This window comes from Amphiura filiformis, chromosome 8, assembly GCF_039555335.1.
Source record: "Amphiura filiformis chromosome 8, Afil_fr2py, whole genome shotgun sequence".
In the NCBI taxonomy this organism is placed as follows: Eukaryota; Metazoa; Echinodermata; class Ophiuroidea; order Amphilepidida; family Amphiuridae; genus Amphiura; species Amphiura filiformis.
In genome coordinates this window covers 50,827,873-50,848,733 of record NC_092635.1, presented here as the reverse complement: position 1 = coordinate 50,848,733, position 20,861 = coordinate 50,827,873, and the positions used below count along the sequence as shown (strand labels likewise).

The 20,861-nt window shown below is 36.7% G+C and overlaps 1 protein-coding gene across 3 annotated transcripts in view; it reads left to right on the top strand.

The window, feature by feature from the left end:
- LOC140159169 (uncharacterized) overlaps positions 1-20,861 on the top strand; it is a 48,841-nt gene that overhangs the window by 13,710 nt on the left and 14,270 nt on the right. For 2 of the 3 annotated variants that reach the window (XM_072182540.1, XM_072182541.1), the window contains exons 5-9: positions 9,566-9,655; positions 10,668-10,718; positions 12,292-12,435; positions 13,862-14,833; positions 18,198-18,268. In XM_072182540.1, the coding sequence (XP_072038641.1) occupies positions 9,566-9,655; positions 10,668-10,718; positions 12,292-12,435; positions 13,862-14,833; positions 18,198-18,268 (1,328 nt within the window). Of the gene's footprint in view, positions 1-454; positions 699-3,121; positions 3,507-9,565; positions 9,656-10,667; positions 10,719-12,291; positions 12,436-13,861; positions 14,834-18,197; positions 18,269-20,861 lie in introns of those variants that run through there. The other variant, XM_072182542.1, reaches the window with a different exon arrangement.

Sequence of the window (20,861 nt, the reverse complement as noted above, 5' to 3'; positions counted from 1 at the left end):
TTGAAGACGTTTGTACCATGTTATGGAAGATACTTCATGGTTGGTGAATCTTCAAGAAAGTTTTAATTTTGCCGTCAATATTTTATGTTATGTCCTGCAATACACAGGGCCTATTTTTATTGAGACACCCTGTAGATTCCAATTATGGCCGCCTGCAGAGGTACGTTGTCGCCAAGGTACTTGGCTGGTACCAGGGGAGTACTAGTCTGATACCACTGCAGAACCAATGCTGGTGAGTCCTGGGCAGTAGCAGCATTGGTACTGTATAGGTAGTCTTGTGTACTCTTGGTGTACCTGTGCAGGCGGCCCAAATAGGAATCTTAAGAATGGTATTATGTAGGAGAGGGGTGTTAGTGAGGTAATTCAAATTACCCCCCCCCCAGTAGATATCTACATACAGGTGTAATAGTGAGATTTAATTCAAATAATTTTGTTCCATCTCTTTGAAACACAGATTTCACAACAGCAAATTCTTCTAGCCAGAGGTTACCGTGTCTTCCTAACTCGTGGTCAGCTATACGAAGTCCAGATTGCTGCCAGGGAAACCACTAAAACCCCCTGGTCAGTGTGTGTTCGGAGACTGATGGACATCTACTTTGACCGACAGACCCTGGCTATGGGCAAGGCTACTAGTCATGGGTTTTCCAATAATCCTGCCAGGAAAACACTTAACCAAGAGGTCATACAAGCTATCAAAGGTAAAAATTAATGTAGTCTACAGTAGTTTCAAATCATTTGTGGCCAGCATGGAATTTATCCGTCACATAAATGTAGTGTACTAAGCATACACCATTCTCTACACAGTGTGTGGCTCAGTTGTATGCCTGAGTGGTGTTGTTGCAAAGCTACATGTGCGTGTCGAGTGTTCCACTATGGCCTCAAATTTATCGAATGATCTATAGTTGGAGATATCCAAGGAATTTAACATGCTATATTTATCTGGCTTATTGTTGTTTCTTGTTTTAAAACTGCACCATTTCAACCCAAGTGAATAATGTTGGTGTTAGTACCTTTTTTGATGAGGCCATCTTAATATAATAGTTTGTCTTAAAGCCCCCGCACATATTAGTAAAATCGCCTGCTTTTTGTGCATTATTCAGATTTTTCCTGTTTTTGTTTTTTTCCAAATCCACCACACAAACATCTCCCGTTCGACATAGCCAGACGTCAAAACAGCCTAAATCATAAATCTCAATAAAATTCTTTATCTTGACACCAGCATAACCACCTTGAGAAATGAAATTCTTGTCAAAAAACTTGTCCCACAGATAAAAAAATTAAGCAAAAGAAAAACCCTAAAAAATGCATTCCGCATTAGGATTTTAACTTGGGGAGGACTTTGAGACAAACTATTAAATTAAGATGGCCTGACTGCCTATCCACTAATTGTTCCATTCAGCAACTGGTAAAAACAACCTGGAAATTTTGGTGTACCATGTATGGTAGATGGTAGTTGATTCTGATGGATACTCCAGTTCATTCATTCATTTGTTTATTTCCATATATAAAAATATACAAATACATCAAAAATATATCATTACAATAAAGTACAAAAGAAACACAATATGGCGGAGAAGGCAGAAAGGCCAATAAGGCCTGAGAATTGCCTTCCCCTTACGAAAAAACAAAACAACGGTTATGAAATCAACAAATATAAATAAAAATGACTAACAGACATGACAAAATACAGTGCTCGAGAATGGCCTAATTATACTTAGAGATCAGATTTTGTTAAAGCTGTTTACGGAAATGTTTTATGGACTTTGAGTTTTTAATTTTTTTATCTAGGGAGTTCCAAAGTATGGGCCCGCTCGTTTGAATGGAATGATCGGAAAAAACTCTTTTATTTTTTGTTAACTGGAGATCATTATTTCCTCTTGTCGGGTAGTCATGGATGTCAGAACGTTTTGTAAAATACTTATTAAATGAATCCACTCTGTTAATGCGGGACTGTGATGTCCTCAACTGTCATTCTTTGGTTCACCTCAAGTTAAGTAGTGCCTTTTTGCGACAAACCGGCAATCATCAATTTTGATATTTAGGGTAAGTTTGGCTCTTTTCTCAAAAACTGCTCATTTTTGCAGAAATCTGCTGTGCTAATTGGATTCCTTGTATCATCAATCATTACTTTTAAAGATACAATACAAAACAATGTCTAAAATTTCCGACTTTGAGTGATGCTGCCTGCCACCTTGGTCTGGGGCGGACATTTTAAAAATGAATTTAGGAGAGCAGCAACGACATCACTTGCATTACATTCCAGATGTTAAATCTACATCATATGCAAATTTGAGGAAATTCATACGAGCCCGCTTTTATTTTAGGGCCATTTGTCTATAACTGGTCTTTACATGTAGCCCTATGGAGAGAGTGCCCGTTAAGGGCGCTATAACCCCATTTTAGGAACAAAAATGTGATTTAAAAAAAACGGACTTGTGCGAATTTTCTAAAATTTTCAGAGTATGTAGTATGAACATGTAGAAATATAATCAAGTAGTTGCCCTATCTGCTCTCCTCCAAAAAAATAAAAAGTCCTATACCTCAATGGTAATGAAACCTAGGTGATGCCCCCTTAACTTTATGCACTTGATTCAATACTGTGTCCAGTGAAACAAGCACCTACGTCACTACCAAACTTGAGGCAAACAAATGTACAATTATTCCCCCTTTTAAAATCCCTTGATTGAGGTACCCAATGTTATAATATATCACAACAGAGCATTTTGTCAGCATGCTTGCAGTGTAACCTTGTTAGTAAAGGTACTGATTTCACAACCAAAACTCGGGTGAATTGAAGTATATATATACTGCCCTCACAATTTCACACAACCAATTTTGTCTTTGTCCATTTTTTCCCCAACACAGCATACACTGTTTCCAAATATCTCACAACAGAGACTTTGGTCATGAGATCTGTTGCCATTTACTGCTCAGATGTACGACGGACTATGGAAGGAAGAAGGAAAGGACAGGGGCAACCATCTAAATAATCTTGATGAACACTTACTAACTTTTATATCAAAAAATCTGCAAAACTTGTTTTCTAGTAACTGTGATTCTTAACATTCATGATGTAATGGCCCAGCGTAATAACGCAAAACCTGTGTGTTTGTCGTTGCAGCATACACGAGTTCCGTCTACGATGAGGCGCTAACTTCAATACAACGGGCAATGACGTACTATGTGTGCAACATCCGAAAGAGCTTGCGCCTTGAGCAGAGTAATTATGCATCCGTTGAACCCTTCCAAAATAGCCTCATTCTGCCTGATGCAGTGGAACGGCCAGGGTCGTCCGACAACAGCCAACCTGTGAATGTTGAGTTTCTGTAGTAACTCACACATATCTTTTATCTGTTTCACTTGTCTCTCATCAGCTTATATTACGGATGTGTGGAACGCAAATGTGGCAGAAACGGATGTACGCTACGTAATGGCATGTTACTGTCGTGATACACGCAAGCAGTTGATGAAAGAGATGGCGCGGAATGAGACGATTTAAAATCAGGAAAAACAGGAAGGATTGAGCTCTTGTCATATTTCATTCATTTGTATTACCAAAAGGTCTTCTGTTACAATTTAAAACATCAAAATTGGTGCTAAGAGTGTCATTGTAGTCATGGTAACACACCTCTTCTTCTCTTACTTGTTTCTCACTCCAGCGTACACGGCGAGTCAAAATGAAGGCGTGTTTGACAAGGATGTGAACTATGTGGTGGCGTGCTATTGTCGTGACACTCGTAAAGCATTTTTGAAACAACTCCAAGCAAACTCAACAACTGTGTATACATTGTAGATAGTGCATACAGGTTACGCACCTACAAAGACAATGTGAAATGTATTATTTTCTGTTCAAATGTCATCATGTGGTCTTGTGATGAATAACCAGTCATCTGTGTGTACTGTGCGATCATAGAGCAATATTGTTATGTATCAATAAGCACTATTGAAAATTTAGAACAGTGTATTGTGGGTAATATCAAAGTGGGATAAAAAAATATTGTAACTGTTTCAATGGTAATGAACTTGGCATTTTGCAAACAATGCTTTGTACTTAAAAGTTGCGCATTGTTTGGTCTTGGCATATTCACAGCAATTGCATATAACAAGACTCTGATCAGCTTGTAGTAGGCGGGACTCCTAACATTGTGGATCCACCTACATGAATCATGCTTTGCATATAGCTCGACTGATGTGCGCTTTTGTGAACTTGCACAGGCGTAAGTTGGGACTTCATTGACCAAAAAATAAATAAATCTTGCATATTACGAGGTGATCATAGTATAGCAAAGTATTGGATGAGCCTGATTAGAACTGCCAATGATGTAAATGGCAAGTAAAATCACAGGAATTCCCAGTTAGTAGCAGTACATCACACAGTCCCAAAATGGAGGAGATAATGAGGTGTTATTTATCCTCCTTTAGATGTCCAAATATTACCTACAACTGTTTTATTTATCAATTTTGCTTAGTACCAATAGTAAATCAACACACCAGCAGTGATTAGGGTGGAATGTTCAGATGAACAACTCTGTCAGGTGAAGTAAGCAAATACAAGTGTAGATGTATTGTGAGGTCTTTCTCTAGACATGTATGTGTATGTTAAAAAAGTTAGGGACATTTCAAATTGATTAAAACATTCTATGATTTAAGATAATTTGGAACAAAAAGAGAAAAATTTTACATCGTCTTGCAGGGGTGTGATTTTTCCGGATTTCGGATTTTGGGATTAAAAAAAAAAAATCCGGATTTTCAAAAAAAAAAAAAAAAAAAAGGACCAAGAGCTAAATGTGCTTAACAGAGATGTCACATTTCCGAATTTTCAGTTCGGATATGAGAAAATCTCCAATTTTAAAATGAAAATTCCATAGAACCCTGACTGGATGATTTATAGACACACTGTACTGTGCAAAAATGGTGATGCAATTTATCATTCACATATAATAAATGTTTTGATACTATAAAGTGAAGTATTTTAACAGTTTCTCATTTTTACATTTTACCCCATGAAATTGCATCTCCAGTGGTTCTCAAGTGTGTAAACCCCTCTGGCTTTGGGGCTTCACCCCAACCTCCCACACGGGCGTTTCCCCTGGATTCCCACCAGGGGCCCTTGCGGCCCCTGGACCCCCGCCGCAACAGGCGAGAGCTACGCTCGCTCCGCTTCGCAATTTCATTGCTTTGGGTTTTTTTTCAGAAAGCACCAATCACACCCCTGGCTCTTGACATGATTGTAGGCGACGAAAAAAAGCTGTGTTCTACGGGCTCGACCGACCCAGAATTTGCATTTTACAAATAATGTAAAATTGGCCGTTTTGGTGCTAAAATTGATTAATTTCGGCTGCAAATGTTTAATAAATATGTTTGCAAAAAATCTTTTGAAAGGTCCGTCGGCCCGTAGAACAGGGTTTTTTGTTTGTCATCTTAATGGATACTGTAAAAGTGGACATTTTTTTCATGCTACATTTGCTTTTACGCTTTTTGCATTCCAAGCAACTATTGCAAAAATAACAATGCACAAATATTTTAATCATTTTAATTCGCACTCAATAGAGGTTATCCATGTTCTATAAGCTGCATGTCCTATCAACGACTGCTATACCTTGTTTAGGACATTCTAAAGAAGTACCTGCATGTGCAACCATGACTGTTTCAAAATAGCCCGCCAAAGTCATGCAGGTAACTCCGAGGTCATGCATTGAATTAGTTTGAATGAGGAATACTACAGGAACCAGTGCCTTTTGTTAGAAGTCACACATGATTGAAGTGGATAACCTCTATTGAAAGTAATAACAGGTTTCAATTATCAAAATGTTCCCCATTTTTGCAGACTTTTTATAGCACTATGATTTTGAGTGATTATGGAAATGAATGTACAAATCTTATCTGTCAATTTCAACAAAAAAAATCATGAACTTCTTGCAAGCTTAAAGCAATAATGTAAAACCTTGTGTACAAGCATTATAGAGTGCTTTTGATGAAAGCTAAATTAATCCAGGCCCCATCCATCGACAAAATTATAACATTATTGAGTTTGAGCAAATAAATTAGCTATACAAACATATGCAGACAGGTACTATTATAAGACCAGTCTATTGTATTGGCATATTTATTATTTATTTATTTATTTATTTCTTATTTAACCTGGGGTGACCAATCAATGCACTGGCACTGTTCTCCCTTGGTTCCCAGGGAACCATTTACAGCTGTTTTGTATTAATTTAGCTTTCATCATAAACACTCTATGTATGCTTGTAGATGAGATTTTACGGTATTATAAAATTTCTGGAAAAAATTATGCATTTTTTTTACAAAATCATGTTAGTTTTCTCTATCAAATGTACACTGTACCTTTTAAATTGTTTTAATGAAAAAAATAAGGAAATCACCATTTTGGTCATACACAAGTTCGACTTACATTTTGATTGAATTAATTAAAGGAGTATTTCATTCTCTTTTTATAACATTTTTCAGTAGATGTCCACGAAAAAAGCTTATTCCCAAAATATCAGTTGATTCCGATTTTGTGTTTGAGAGTTATGCAAGATTATGTGTATTACACTGCTCTATGGGCTACTGTTGTAATTTCGTTCTGGTACACCAGAACGTAATTCAAATTTGACTATATTTTTGCTAAACAAATTAATCTGCAAGGAATTATTTGTACATAAACATTATGTATATAGAGGTTTCCAGTGGTATAAAAATCTTAACTTTTTTGAGAAAAGTGGGGGGATGAGGCTGTGGATCACGAAATAAAGATTTTATTATAAATCTCAGATTTTGTTACAAATGCAGTGCTTGGAAGGCCAGGGTATTTTTAGTTCATTTTAAAAAGTACATTGCAGTTTTGTAAAAATCAAAATTCTGGAGAGAAAAATGAGAATGTCCACAGTATATGAAGAAGCTTAGTTTCAAAACCCTTTATATCCACTTAAGCAATTTGAGAACACATCAAAAATCATCAACAAAATCACTGATATAAGGGGGTTTTCAACAAAAGCAATTTTTGGCGGGATGCTTGGGTAGGATGAGCATCCCGCTAAAAACTGCTTTTGTTGAAAACCCCCTTATATCAGTATTTTTTTAAATCATTTTTTGATGTGTTCTCAAAATTGTTCAAGTGGATGTAAGGGGTTTTGAAACTAAGCTCTTCATATGTTACAATATTGTTTTAATATTATGAACAGTTGTGAACCAGTGGCGTGCGCAAAGGGGGGGGGAATTGTGTGCCCCACAGTAAAAAAAAGTCCTGCGCACGACACTACTTATAACATCAGTGATATGAATTTTGATATTACATGTATATTTTTTACAGTCTTGACTCAAATGTGGACTTACAAATAAACAGTATTTATAAAAGTATATCAAGAATAATAATGCAGTAATTCTTTCTACATGTCTGTATTTTGTTTGTATGGATTTCTGCATACATTTTCATGCCACAATAAAGGACAACTTTTTAACTATAAAACTGTCCATTGCATTGTTATTTATTGTGAATTAGAAGTGTGTATGTTTTTTTAAATGTAGAACAGTTCAGTATGGGATTGGCTAGTAAAACCTATACTGTAATCAGCTCGTAATAGGCGAGCATTATACCGTTTTTGTTACTGCGCGAGTCACAAACGTCCCAACTTACACCTGCGTAAATTCAAAAAAGTGTGCGGCAGTCACGCAATACGCAAAGCATGGTTTGTGTAGGTGCTGTGCCCAACTGTGTGTATGCAATTCTATATCATTCCATAATGTTATGATTCCCGCCTATTATGGGCTGATCTGAGTATAGAGAAGGCATGAAAGCCTCGCCTTACACTAGCTTACAGAAAAGCATGGCAGTCTATTGTTCTGATTAACGTGAGTAACCTGTTAATGAGCGACATACGAGGAGCATTGTGTTCCCTTCAAGAGCCAGGTATGAGAATTTTCCTGCTTTTGCAGGATTTCCTGCTTTTTTTGTGGTCCAAATTTCCACCCTTTTTTTAAATTTCAGCCTGTTTTTGGCCTTTATAGCCTCATTTCACATGCTTTTTCAAACTTCAGGTTTTTTCATGGATGATCATTCACATGCCTGAAGAGGTCTGCTCTGCGCTAGTCCGACGTGTAGGACCTTTTTTTCTTATTTCCCAGACAATATTCACCTCAGACTATGACCACTATCTCATATCTATGGCGCAAGAAAGACGAATCGCGAAAGTCCAGTGACCACGCCGCCCGAATCGCGGTCAATCTTTCTTGAGCAATCAGAGCCTGAGCAGTGATAGTTGGTAACCCGGGGTTGGTAACTGAGAAAAAACCAGGTCCTATTCGTCGGACTACTCTGCGCCGACCAACAGATAGACGTGTAATCAGCCAATTAGATTATTGGTTTGTTATGATTGTCAGACCATTGAATTGGCCAATCAGAGCCCCACTTCCATGTTTACACTGTACGCTCACAAAATGTGAACAATTGCCATTCTTTTCTCAGGAGGGGGGGGGGCTACTCCCATACAAAAGGCGAATGGGGATGTGCCACTTCAATGGGTTGCTCTCTTGCAAAAAAATCCTCTCTTGACATAAACCCCATTTCCATGAGCATGACAAGTAAATCCCGGGAGTAAATCACAATCTTTTCAGGGAAAATTCAAAAGAAATCCTTAGACATGGGTCTATATTCTTGAGAAAATCCTTAGAAATGGGTACCTGTCCATGGTCGAATGTCTTTTAGAAATGGGTAAGGGTTTCAAGTCTGGAGCCTCGCACTCCCGTCCAAAAATATTGAAGTACTAGAAATGGTTGAACCATAGTTAAGATAAAAAAAAAAAGATCTTCAAGATGTTCTAGGTAAATTTGAGGGTTATGAGTTTGAATCTGTTGCATGTGATTTTTTAATTAGGAGAAAATAGTGAAGTACTCATTTTGCTCATTTCTCATTCTATTTAGGTGTATTCCTCAGATCATAAAGATTAAGAATATCATAATTTGACCTATCAAATGTTATATTTTGGGCTTGACCAAGATCAACATTGAAAGAATTCTATAATTTTCTTCAAATTAGTATCCAAATTAAGAATGGTTTGCCATATCTTGGATGATTTCTTACCTAGGCAACAGGTCGAAACAGATTAATCTGTTGACCATGACTAATTTTGCAAATTATTTTGTGGGGTGCCATTTCTCCTTTGTTGTACCTTCCCAGAGATTGAACCAGCAACCTTCCGATTATGAGTCTGACCCCATACCCCTAGTCTGTTTGTGCGAGAAAATGCACTGGTCAATCTGGTGTGGTCACTTAATGAGCAAGCCCCAGGGTGATACTCAGTACAAACCATGCCTCAAACATGGGTAGCATTTTGGTATATCAATGACCCTTTTCCTATGCCAATTTTGGTATACAGATGGGTCAAATTGTCCGGAAAATAGTCAAATGTCGCCTCACTGTAGCCAAACATTCGAAATATACCAAAACATTTTGGGAAAGTTGTAAAACACTTGACAATTTGTGTTTAATTTGGCCATGACTACATATTACACTAGCAAAACGCATTGTCATTAGAATGGTATAACCTTGCATGCTTTATTATAGATGAAGATGAGGCTGATATGTCATTACAACAGTTAGCCAATGAGGAGTTAGAAGAGGAGAGCGAGGAAGAGGACTGGTCACCTAACACAGGTAAGAAATGTCACTTGGAAAAAAAGTAATTGTAATTCCTTTCATGGGATGGTAAGCCCAGGGACTGCCTTTTGAGGAGAGCAAGAGCAATTGCTCTCTACAGTAACTGCTCTCCTTAAATGTGTACATCCATATCAAAACGATGCACTTGTCGGCTGCTACATGTGTCTCATTTTGCACAATTAGCTAGGAATAAATACCAGACTCATCTCAAGTGGAGGTCACCTCAAATCATACCAAAGTCACTTGATTTAGGAATACAGAGAACATATTCCTAAACTATGTGACCTGGGGAAGTTTTGAAGTGATGTCCACTTGAGATGAGTCTGGTATTTATTCCTAGCTATTATGTGAAATGAAACACATGTAGCAGCCGACAAGTGCATCGTTTTGATATGGATGTACACAAATCTGATATAGGAGATGATTTTTAGCTCTCCTTAACTTAATTGACAATTCTCTCCTTACATTTTATTGTAAATGCTCTAAACATCTCTCCTTGAAAGCTCAAGAAGAGCTATTTAATGCTCCCCTGCTAATTCCAAATGACAGACCCTGGTTAGCCATGCCTGTTGTGACTCCTTCAACCAGTCTGTTACTATCTTTCCAGTATTATTTTTTCTAAAGTAGCCCTGTTGATTCAAATTGGCTTGTAAACACTGACAAATGAGGACATTCTGTGGTCTGTCAGGTCTGGTCTGTCCCTGGTTGTCAGGGGGTGTAGGACATGTACGGGATTGTAGGTTTTAGACAAGTTTTGTATGGCTTTGTGCACTCCCCAGTTGATGCACAAATGTCCCCAATTGACACACAAATGTCCCCAATTGACACACAGATGTCCCCAATTGGACATGATTTATGAAAGGAGACACAAAAGGATTGATCATGTCTTACGTAATCCGCCAAGTACATTCAATGGAATTACAAAAATCATAATGGAAACAAAATGAAACACTTGAATCGACCCACACACCAAGTCATTTCACTACCATTTTTTGATGTTTTACTGCAGGCAAGAAGAGACCAGGTAAAAAGAAGAAACTTAAGAAAGGTGTTGAAGAAGGTATGATTAAATGACTTGATTTATGTATGATTAAATTACTTTATATTAAGTCAAAACTCATGATAAGATCCATTGAGATTGATTAATTGATCGACTGACTGACTGACTGATTGAATGATTGATTGATTGATTCATTGATTGATTGATAGATTGATTTGAGGTCATAATTTTTTAGTGGTGAAGCCAGCTTTCCAACTAAAAAAGAGTTGTGAAATGTACATTGAAGACAGATTGAAAGAAAAATGTATTGTGCAATGCTCGTACATTTTATATGCAAACTGCCAAGCACATTCAATGGAAGAAAATGTGTTGTGTCTGTGGTTCCGCTTATTGGAATCTTTTCTCTTTGTATATACCAGTTCGTCATTTTCTAAATTTGTCCATTCCAATGCTTGCAGCTTTGCTTCTTGAGGTCATAGCAGATCCAAAGAGGTGTCAAAATGTGCCGAATAAAATCTATTGGAAACATAAATTTACTCAATTTATTGTTAAATTTTAAAATCATGGACTCCAAGTATAAAGATGCCTTTTGTATGCAGTGTATGTTCAAATACTAAAGATATTATACTTAGAGATTACCAACTCAAAATTGCACCATACATAACGCTATGTCAAATCCACCATCGTGGTTTGTCGCTCATAGTGGCCACTTAGTGTACCTCCCGCATTCATCGGCAAGGACCCAAAATCGCATGAAAATTTGTATTATGCACATATTTGGCACAATGTGTTACTCTCAGAACACAAACATCCATGCACTTAAGTTTGTCGTGTGCATAGCGAAATAATCCGGAGGTACATTAAAGGCTTAATGTACGATTTCTTTCAAATTTTTAATTTGTCATTATATACTCAAAATGCTGAAATAATACTAGTAATAATGATCGGGAATGGTTTCTGTCCATTTTGAGCTGAAATAACGAGGTAACGTTAAAGAAACACTGCTTGTTATTTTGGCCGTTTAACACGCAGTTCTATGGGCGGACATAAAGTCATAATTTCTTGAATTATGACTTTATGTCGAACTTTGCTCTGTTTACCTACAAACACAACAAATTTGGCTGATTCCATTTAGGTGCAAGTTGTTACATGTGTAAACATTACAAATATGCAAAAAAATCAGGTTTAACCAAATTCATATTATAAGATCGTACATTACGACTTTAAGTGGCCACTATGAGCAACACACAAACATGGCACAAGTTGTTACTCTTTGATTCTAACCACATTGGCAAATATGTGTCTGTAGAGAATTGATTTAATGCCCGATATAGTGTGGTCAAGGGCTCAACTGACTGAACCAAATTGATTCAAGAAGAACAAGTTGTTAATGCTAATAAAAGTAGATTCCTTGGTTCCCGTTTCCCGCCTGCACCAACTTTTCTTTTTTGCCAAAACTGTCATTATTTATGACAAATACATTTTTCTTAATATATCAATTATTAACTACTCAGAATTACAGGCATGTCGTAATTGATTTTAACAGATTTGCTTAGCAATGGGGTAGAGTATAATGGTTAATAATGACAGTTTAAGCAATTTGGGTACCAATCAAGATTTCTTTTTCTTGCAGCCACTGCACAAGATGGAAGCCCTTCCAAGAGGAAACGACAAGGAAGTGGAGACGCAGAGTGGGTTATGTGGAATCAGCCTCCAACTCGCCAAAGTGCCAAGAAAGCTAGAAAAACTATGGCAATTGCCATGGCAACAAAACATGGTGAATACAGTGACATTTCAACAACATTACTAATAATTATTTGTTAGCATTTGAAAAAGCATTAACATTGTAAATCATATGAGTGCCCTTTCATTCAGTAAAGTTTAGGCACTAGCACTACTGTGTATTTAAGTCCCAGGATACTGAAAAACACTTAGTTAGCACTATATTGAGCACAGAAAAGAGAGAATGTAGATCAGAATTGAAGAGCGTTTTTCCAGAACTCACTCAGTCCACTTGACCACATTTTGAGAAAATCAAGTTTGTTTGTTTATTTTTAATTGTAGTTGTAATTGGTTTGAATTAATGAGTGACTAAAGTTAAAGACCAATTACAAAGTTATTGCACTTTTACTACATGCATGTCTGAGAGTACACAGCCTCCTTAAATAACATAGATGTGTTATATCAAATATTCTACATCAAATACCCGGAGTCTGTAGCGGCCTTTTTGTATAACTTGACTGCATTTGATTGTTTGTGTTTCAAATGTATTGATCCTAGGTTTCAAATATTTCAATTTTATATGAATTTAGAATTTTTTATTGAGGCTTTTTTACTTACTTCCTGTGTATACAAAGCAAATGAAAAGTAGCCGTTAAAGATATGAGAAATTCCAGATTTTTTTTGGACAATGGTATCAGTGGTATTTAATTTACTAACTTTTTAATGACTTGTGCCTGCCAAGAAACAAGGTATCTGACATTGGGTGTACAAATACAGTAACGGCACTATTAGTGACATTGGAATTGTAACTGTTCTTATTTAGATTTGTAATTTGAAGAGATAATTATACAGATATGTTTATTCACGCTAATGCTGGTTTCATACTTTCTTGCCGCTTGCCGATAATTTTGCTTCACTGCGCAGTCGCACCTGAAACACTAGCGGTGACCAGCAGCAAGCCAATATATTGATCACTCCACAGCTACATGTATGCCCAACCGGCAGCACTGCTGGGAGTTGAATTCATGTCAACCCAGATCGTTGCCGCTCTGATGTATGAGAACAAGGTTCGATTTTTGGTAATGCTGAGCGGTAACATTGCCTTTCATAATTATGCCACTACTGCTCAGCGGTGTACCGCTTCGCTCACAGAAAAGTGCAAGCGGCTTGATAAAGCATCACGCCGCTCAGCTGCAAGTGGCAGAAAGTATGAAAACAGCATTAGTATACTAACAGTGGAACATGCTTGTTAGTCTGATGGGTTAATTGTCAGTCTGAAAATTCAATAAGGGTCCTTTTTAACCATAATCCTTTCATGAACCCCAAACATAATCCTCACCCTACCCTATAACATAAACCCTAAACTTGCACAAACCTAAACAGTAACCCTAACCATGAGGTGCCCAAAACCCTAACTTGAACCCTTTTTGGACTAATAATAACCCTTCGGACTAATGGGCGACTCCCAATCATTATAACAGGTCTTGATCTGGAAGAAGATTCTGATGAAGAAGATGAAAACGGCAAACCTGATAAGGTGAACAAAGGACTAATAGACAGCACCAATGCTGCTCTCATGGTAGCTAACTTGGAGGACCTTGACGACGACGATGAAGATGAGGAGGATGAAGATTATGTGCCTGGGAAAAATAACAAGAAAAATGAAGCCAAAGATGGCAAGACTCCTTCGAAAAAAGACAAAGGGGATGAAAAGATGATAACAAATGTAGACGAGGAGGAGGAGGATGATGATGACGAGGACGAGGATGAAGATTATGTACCTGGCAAAAAAAACAATAAAAAGACAAAAGAAGATAATAAAGACAATGCATCAAAGAAAAATAAGAAGAATGAACAAATATTTGTAACAATTGTCGATGAGGAGATGGATGATGATGAGGAGGAGGAGGAAGATGATGAAGAAGATGAGGATGAAGATTATGTACCTGGCAAAGAGAACAAGAAAAAGACAAAAGAAGAGAATACGGACAATGCATCAAAGAAAAATAAGAAGACTGAACAGATCGTAACAATTGCCGATGAGGAGATGGATGATGATGATGATGATGATGATGAAGATGATGATGATGATTTTGTGCCTGATAGTGGTCATGCAAAAAAGAAGACAAAACAAAAGAAGAGCAAAGATAAAAATGATGTGGAAATTGTTGAAGTTAACCCAGCAGCTACTAGTGTCAACAAAGATGATGATGATGATGGAGATGAAGATGATGAAGACTACGTGCCTGATAAGAAGTTATTGAAAAAGACCAAATCGGAGAGTGAGAGCGACTCGTCGGACGATGAAGATGACCGAAAGAGAAGGAGAAAAGAAGAAGATGAGGAACCTGAATTTGAAGAGGAAAGTGACACTGATGATACTTACAACTCTGAAGACGAGGAGGAGGAGGAGAGCGACGAAGAAGAGGAAGATGATGAGAATACTGAAAAAGGTATGTAAATTGAGGGATGGGGTTGTCCTCTGTGTACTGTGGGTAATATGGTGATTTCAGGTCAGAAATTATTGGCTGTTCGTTTCCATGTTTTGTGCTCAAAATTTGGTAAATTTCAATGTTGTATTATGAAAAGTTTGGGGTGTGTGATCCTAAGTTCACAACAGAATTGAATGCAGACATGTTCCTTTATGAACAATGATTTCCCACCTGAAGCCACCATATTACTGATAATACTTAATGGGCATGCTACCTCACCCTCTACTACCGTAAAAACTAGATAGTTAGCATATGTGCTTACTATCAAGCGATTTTAAAACATGCAAACATGAAGAGCCTCATTCACAAAAGTGTAAATGGTTTTGAGCAAATCAACGATACACATAGTTATATACGGACAAGTAAACCTGCATATGTGTGTCTCTCAACCCCATTAGTTCAGTTGGTAAAGCGCCAGACTTTGGTACAATTTCATGTTTTCAAAAGAGCTTGACAGTAAGCACATTGTTAACTATCAAGATTTTACGGTATGTAAGTAGAGTATAAAGAGTTCAAGGTGATTTTCAATCAGCCATCAGAGTCACATTTTCCGTTTCTAGTTTCTATTTGGTTTGGCTACTTCCATTGATAAATGGTTTTACACTTTATAAGTTTGCTGTCTTTGTCTTGCCTGAACTTCGCTCAAGAAGAGACACCTTTTACGTCTGTCTGTCTGTCCATCCACAACTGTTTCTCAAAATCATTGGGGTGGACACAACTTGACAAAATGGAGGATAGCTCTAATGGGCTATTCCAGAAATTAATGGCACCCCCCCCCCTAAAGAAGACATGTGAATTTGTACCATAAAGTTTTGGGAATTCCCAGACCAAAATGTTATCAAAAAAAATTGGGAATTCCCATTTCGATAAAAAATGCTTAAAAATATTGGGAATTCCCAGTGACCCTAAAGAAGACTTGCAAATTTTTGCCAACATTTTTGGGAATTCCCATACCAAAATTTTATCCCAAAAAATTGGGAATTCCCATTTTGATAAAAAAAATACTTAAAAACTTGGGAATTCCCAGTGACCCTAAAGAAGACAGGCAAATTTTTGTCAACATTTTTGGGAATTCCCAAGCCTAAAAAGGTGTCTTTTTCTTGGGAATTCCCATGTCTTCTTTAGGGTTGTGAGAATAATGGCCATTTTTTTTGGGAATTCCCAGAGCAAAAAATGGTGAAAATTTTTGGGAATCCCATGTCTTCTTTAGGGGGTGTGCCTTTATTTTCTGGAATAGCCCAATAGGTTAATAGAGATAAATTCAGAATGTTACATTGACGTCAGGGCAGAGGTGTGCAACATGACTGAGAGCCAAGTTGATTTTATGTGAAGCAGGAGCTATGAAAAATTAAAAACTACTCGCACAATACTGGACTGGAACGACTTCCCTTCAAAAATTCTCAACATAACTAGCACTAAAAGTTCCAAGCAGCTTTTTCAGATTACATCATTAAGTAACCCTTTTTTATGTGTTTTTTTTCCATCCAAATCCATCATTCCTATATCAATTAGATGTTGCTTCTTGCAACTTTATTGAGTATTTTGCACATGTAGACATGTATGTGCACCAAAAATGGTCATAAAATGCTCAATTAAAAAAAAAAATCATAAAAGAGCCTGATTTTCGCCCAAGTTTCAAATATTTTGGTGAAGTTGGTCAAAATTCAAAAAAATAAAAAATGGTTCCTAGATATTTTATCTAGTTTTAAAAATTGAAAAAAATTTGGGCCAAAAAAACCCGTATTTTTGGGCCAAAAATAAGCATTTTGGCCCAAATTTGACCTCACAGATGAATTCATCAAGTCTTTGCCATTTAGTAAGAACGTTAAAACAAACGTAGGAGATACCTTTATTCGCCTAATTAATAAGCATTTTCCAAGAGGGAGTAAGCTGTTTAAAATATTCAACAAGAACAGTGTGAAAGTAAGTTATAGTTGCACGAGAAATATAGGCGCGATTATGAAATCCATAGCGCACAAATCAGACGTGGCGCCGATAAGCCACCCGAAAAAGAGTGTAATTGTAGAAAAAGGACAGCTGTCCTCTCAGTGGAAAGTGCTTATCTCAAGCTATAGTTTACAAAGCCACAGTAAACTCAGACAATGAATCAAAGCAATATATTGGATTAGCAGGCGGTACATTTAAGGAAAGGTACAACAACCACACTAAGTCTTTTCGGCTAGAAAAATACAAAAAGGAGACGGAACTATCGAAATATGTTTGGGGGCTTTAAAAACACAAAGATGACAAATTCAACATCAGTTGGGATATAGTCCAAAAATCCAACACCAAAATGAGAAAATCAGGAATTTGTAACCTTTGTTTAGAAGAAAAAATGGCAATCTTAAACTCAAAAATGAGTAAGGGTGTGAGTGAGTTCCGGGAATTCGAGTCCCGCCCGATAATCCTATTACCCGGGCAGGAAATTTTTTTTTTTAAATTCAAATTCAATGCATTTTGATATCATTAATAGAGTATGACATGAAAACTATGTATCAATTTTCATATTAAAATTACAAAAAAATTTTTTTTTTTTTGCAATTTCGGTACCAGTTACCCGCTCGAAAAATGCGCCGGTACCGGGCACAAAATTACCAAAATCACACCCCTAAAAATGAGTAATCCAAGAATCTCGCTCAACAAAAGAAATGAGCTGATAAGCAAATGTCGTCATAGCCGTGTTAAGAAAAAGTAATGTTTCATATGGTATGTTTAGGCCTATTCATTATTTTCTCCATAACCTATTTCACCACCTGCCGTTGTGCGTCAAACTTGCGCTAGGTGTTTTCGACACCGCGTACGTTGCGTGCACGCTTTATTTCATTGCTAGGTTACGGAGTTTTTGGAAAGGCCTTTGATCATCGTGTTTTTCATTTATTCACCTGAAGATCGCTTTGGCGTGAAACACCGTGTAGTGAAATGTAATAATATCTGTGTTTACATTTTAAAATAGCTCTACCATTTATTGGTATCGAGCACTGTATGCGCGACTTGCACGGTTCCGCCATTATGCAGTATGTGCGGGGAGAGCCGCGAACTGGCAGCATACATGAAAGGAAGAATTATGTAACCTTACACAGAACGTTATGACTAGTTCAATACCCATTCAGCTACGCTGCCAGCACGCGGCTCTCCCCGCACACAGTGCATAATCGCGGAACCGTGCAAGTAGCGAATAGCTGTCTGTGATACTTCTACTTCTTAATATGTATACTTATATATACTTTAGACCAACAATTTAGCAGGTATGAGGCCCGAAAGTTTCCATAAATCCAGGGTATCAAAATAAATAAATACTTATTGTTTGATTATTTGCTTGCTGTAGGGAGGAAAGATGGTCAAAGACATCAGGAAAAACAGAAAGGAAACAAATTACAGGAAGTAGAAGGAAACAAAGTAAGTACTCATACAAACAGAGAAAGAGGCTTACGCATCATACACTGGAACATGGAAACATTTAAACATTACAAACTAGTGCACAAGATCAAATTAATGATGCTTAATCGTTATTCTTTCCCCTATAAATAGATATTTTAAGAATAACGATTAAGCATCATTAATTTGATCTTGTGCGCTAGTTTGTTATGTTTCCATGTTCCAGTGTTTGATGTGTAAGCCTCTTTCTCTGTTTGTACGATTATGTTAGGCTGGCGGGTAAGCATCATTAATGATCTCATACACTGGTATGTAATGTGTTGTTTGTACTGTTCACCCTTGACTGCTCATATCCATAAGTACCAGACTCAATTGAGTCCTGTTTATCAGGGACAGTCTGTGTAGCTTAGTGGTAGAGCACTCGCCCGACAAGCGAGAGGTCTGGGGTTCAAGTCCCCGCACAGGCAGGTATGTCCGGAGTTTTTACTCTGGTATATCTGCCTAAGCATGTTATGTTTCCATTTGTAAATTCATGTTTAAATGTGCTAGTGTGCGATGCTTATTTCTTCTTTCCCCTATAAGTACTCATTCCTAAATACAGTCAACCTCTTTTATCAGGCCATGATGGGACCAAGCATTGGCCGGAGAAGTGAAAAATCTGGATAAGGCGACAAAAACACAAACTGTTTTATGGGCCCGACCGACCCAGATATTGCATTTTGGGTGAATTTATTTTTTAGTTTTACTAAAATCCTCTATTTTTTGGCAAAAATTTATTGATTTTGACATACAATTTTTGAAAAATTTGTGTGCAAAAAATCATCACATTTGAGCATCATTGTCATATTTTGGTATATTCCGTTTTCATGATGTTATATACTAATTGTGTTTTATTATTTATTTTTAAACTTTTTAACTAAGCAACATTCTGTAATATTTTGGTTTATTCCGTTTTTAAGACACTATGTATACTAATCATGTTTCACCACCCGTACCTACTCGCTGTAATAAACCTCTGTACAAAAGTATCGGGAGGGGTGATGAAACACGATTAGTATATAGTGTTTTGGAAAGTATCAAGCTTCATACTAACCAAATTGTTTTATTTTTTAATGGAATAAAGTCAAAATATATTTATTTTGAAACTTAAACTAGATTAAAGCAGGATTGTGTAATATTTAGATTTATTCCGTTACATATATTGTTCTGGATAGTATCAAGATTTATTCAAATTGTTTTTGATCAGATTTAAAATGGATTAAAGTCAGAAATTTATGTTAAAATTTTATTTAAAGATTTTAACATTTTCAAAATAGGTATATGACATTCTGTCATATTTTGGTTTATTCCATTTTCTAAAATAGACAGTTTTAAACATTGTTAGTATTTAAAAGGTTTTATTTCAAGCATGATAGGTCTATTATATGCCTAACTAAAACATGGGTGATTAAAAATCTGAGAAAATGTGTAGAATTTTCACCACCCGTAGATCACTCATTCCTTCTTGCTTAACCTTCTTCCCTCCAAAACTACCGAGCCCCTCTTTTGCTGGTATAAATATCCCCAAAAGTAATCCCCCTTTCTTACCCTCTGGGCGGTTACTAATTAAATTTGTTGATATCCAAGACACTATATACTAATCGTGTTTCACCACCTGTCACCTATACTCGCTGTATAAAACCTCTGTATATATTTTTAAACTTTAAAACTATGCAACATTCTGTAATATTTTGGTTTATTCCGTTTTTAAGACACTATCACCACCCGTTCCCTATACTTGCTGTAGTAAACCGTATAAGGATGGGTGGTGAAACACGATTAGTACATAGTGTCTTGGAAAGTATCAAGCTTCATACTAACCAAATTGTTTTATTTTTTAACGGATTCAAGTCCAAATATATTTATTTTGAAACTTAAAACTAGATTAAAGCAGCATTGTATAATATTAAGATCTATTCCATTGCATTTATTGTCTTGGATAGTATCAAGATTTATACAAATTGTTTTTGATCAGATTTAAAATGGATTAAAATCAGAAACTTATATTCAAATTTTATTTAAGGTTTTAACATTGTCAAAATAGGTACATGACATTCTGTCATATTTTGGTTTATTCCATTTTCTAAAATAGACAGTTTTAAACATTGTTAGTATTTAAAATGTTTTATTTCAAGCATGATTTATGCCTAACTAAAACACAGGTGATTAAAAATCTGAGAAAATGTGTAGAATTTTCACCACCCGTAGATCACTTGTTCTTTCTTGCTTAACCTTTCTCCAAAACTACTGAGCCCCTCCGTTGCTGGTATAAATATCCCCCAAAAGAAATCCCCTTTTGTCACCCTCCGGGCGGTTACTAATTAAATTCGTTCAGGTTGATATCCAAGACACTATATACTAATCGTGTTTCACCACCTGTCGCCTATACTCGCTGTATAAAACCTCTGTACAAAGGTATAGTGACGGGTGGCGTGGATAGTATCATGTTTATATACTAATCGTGTTTCACCACCCGTCACTATACCTTTGTACAGAGGTTTTATACAGAGAGTATAGGCGACGGTTGGTGAAACACGATTAGTATATAGTGTCTTGGATATCAACAAATTTAATT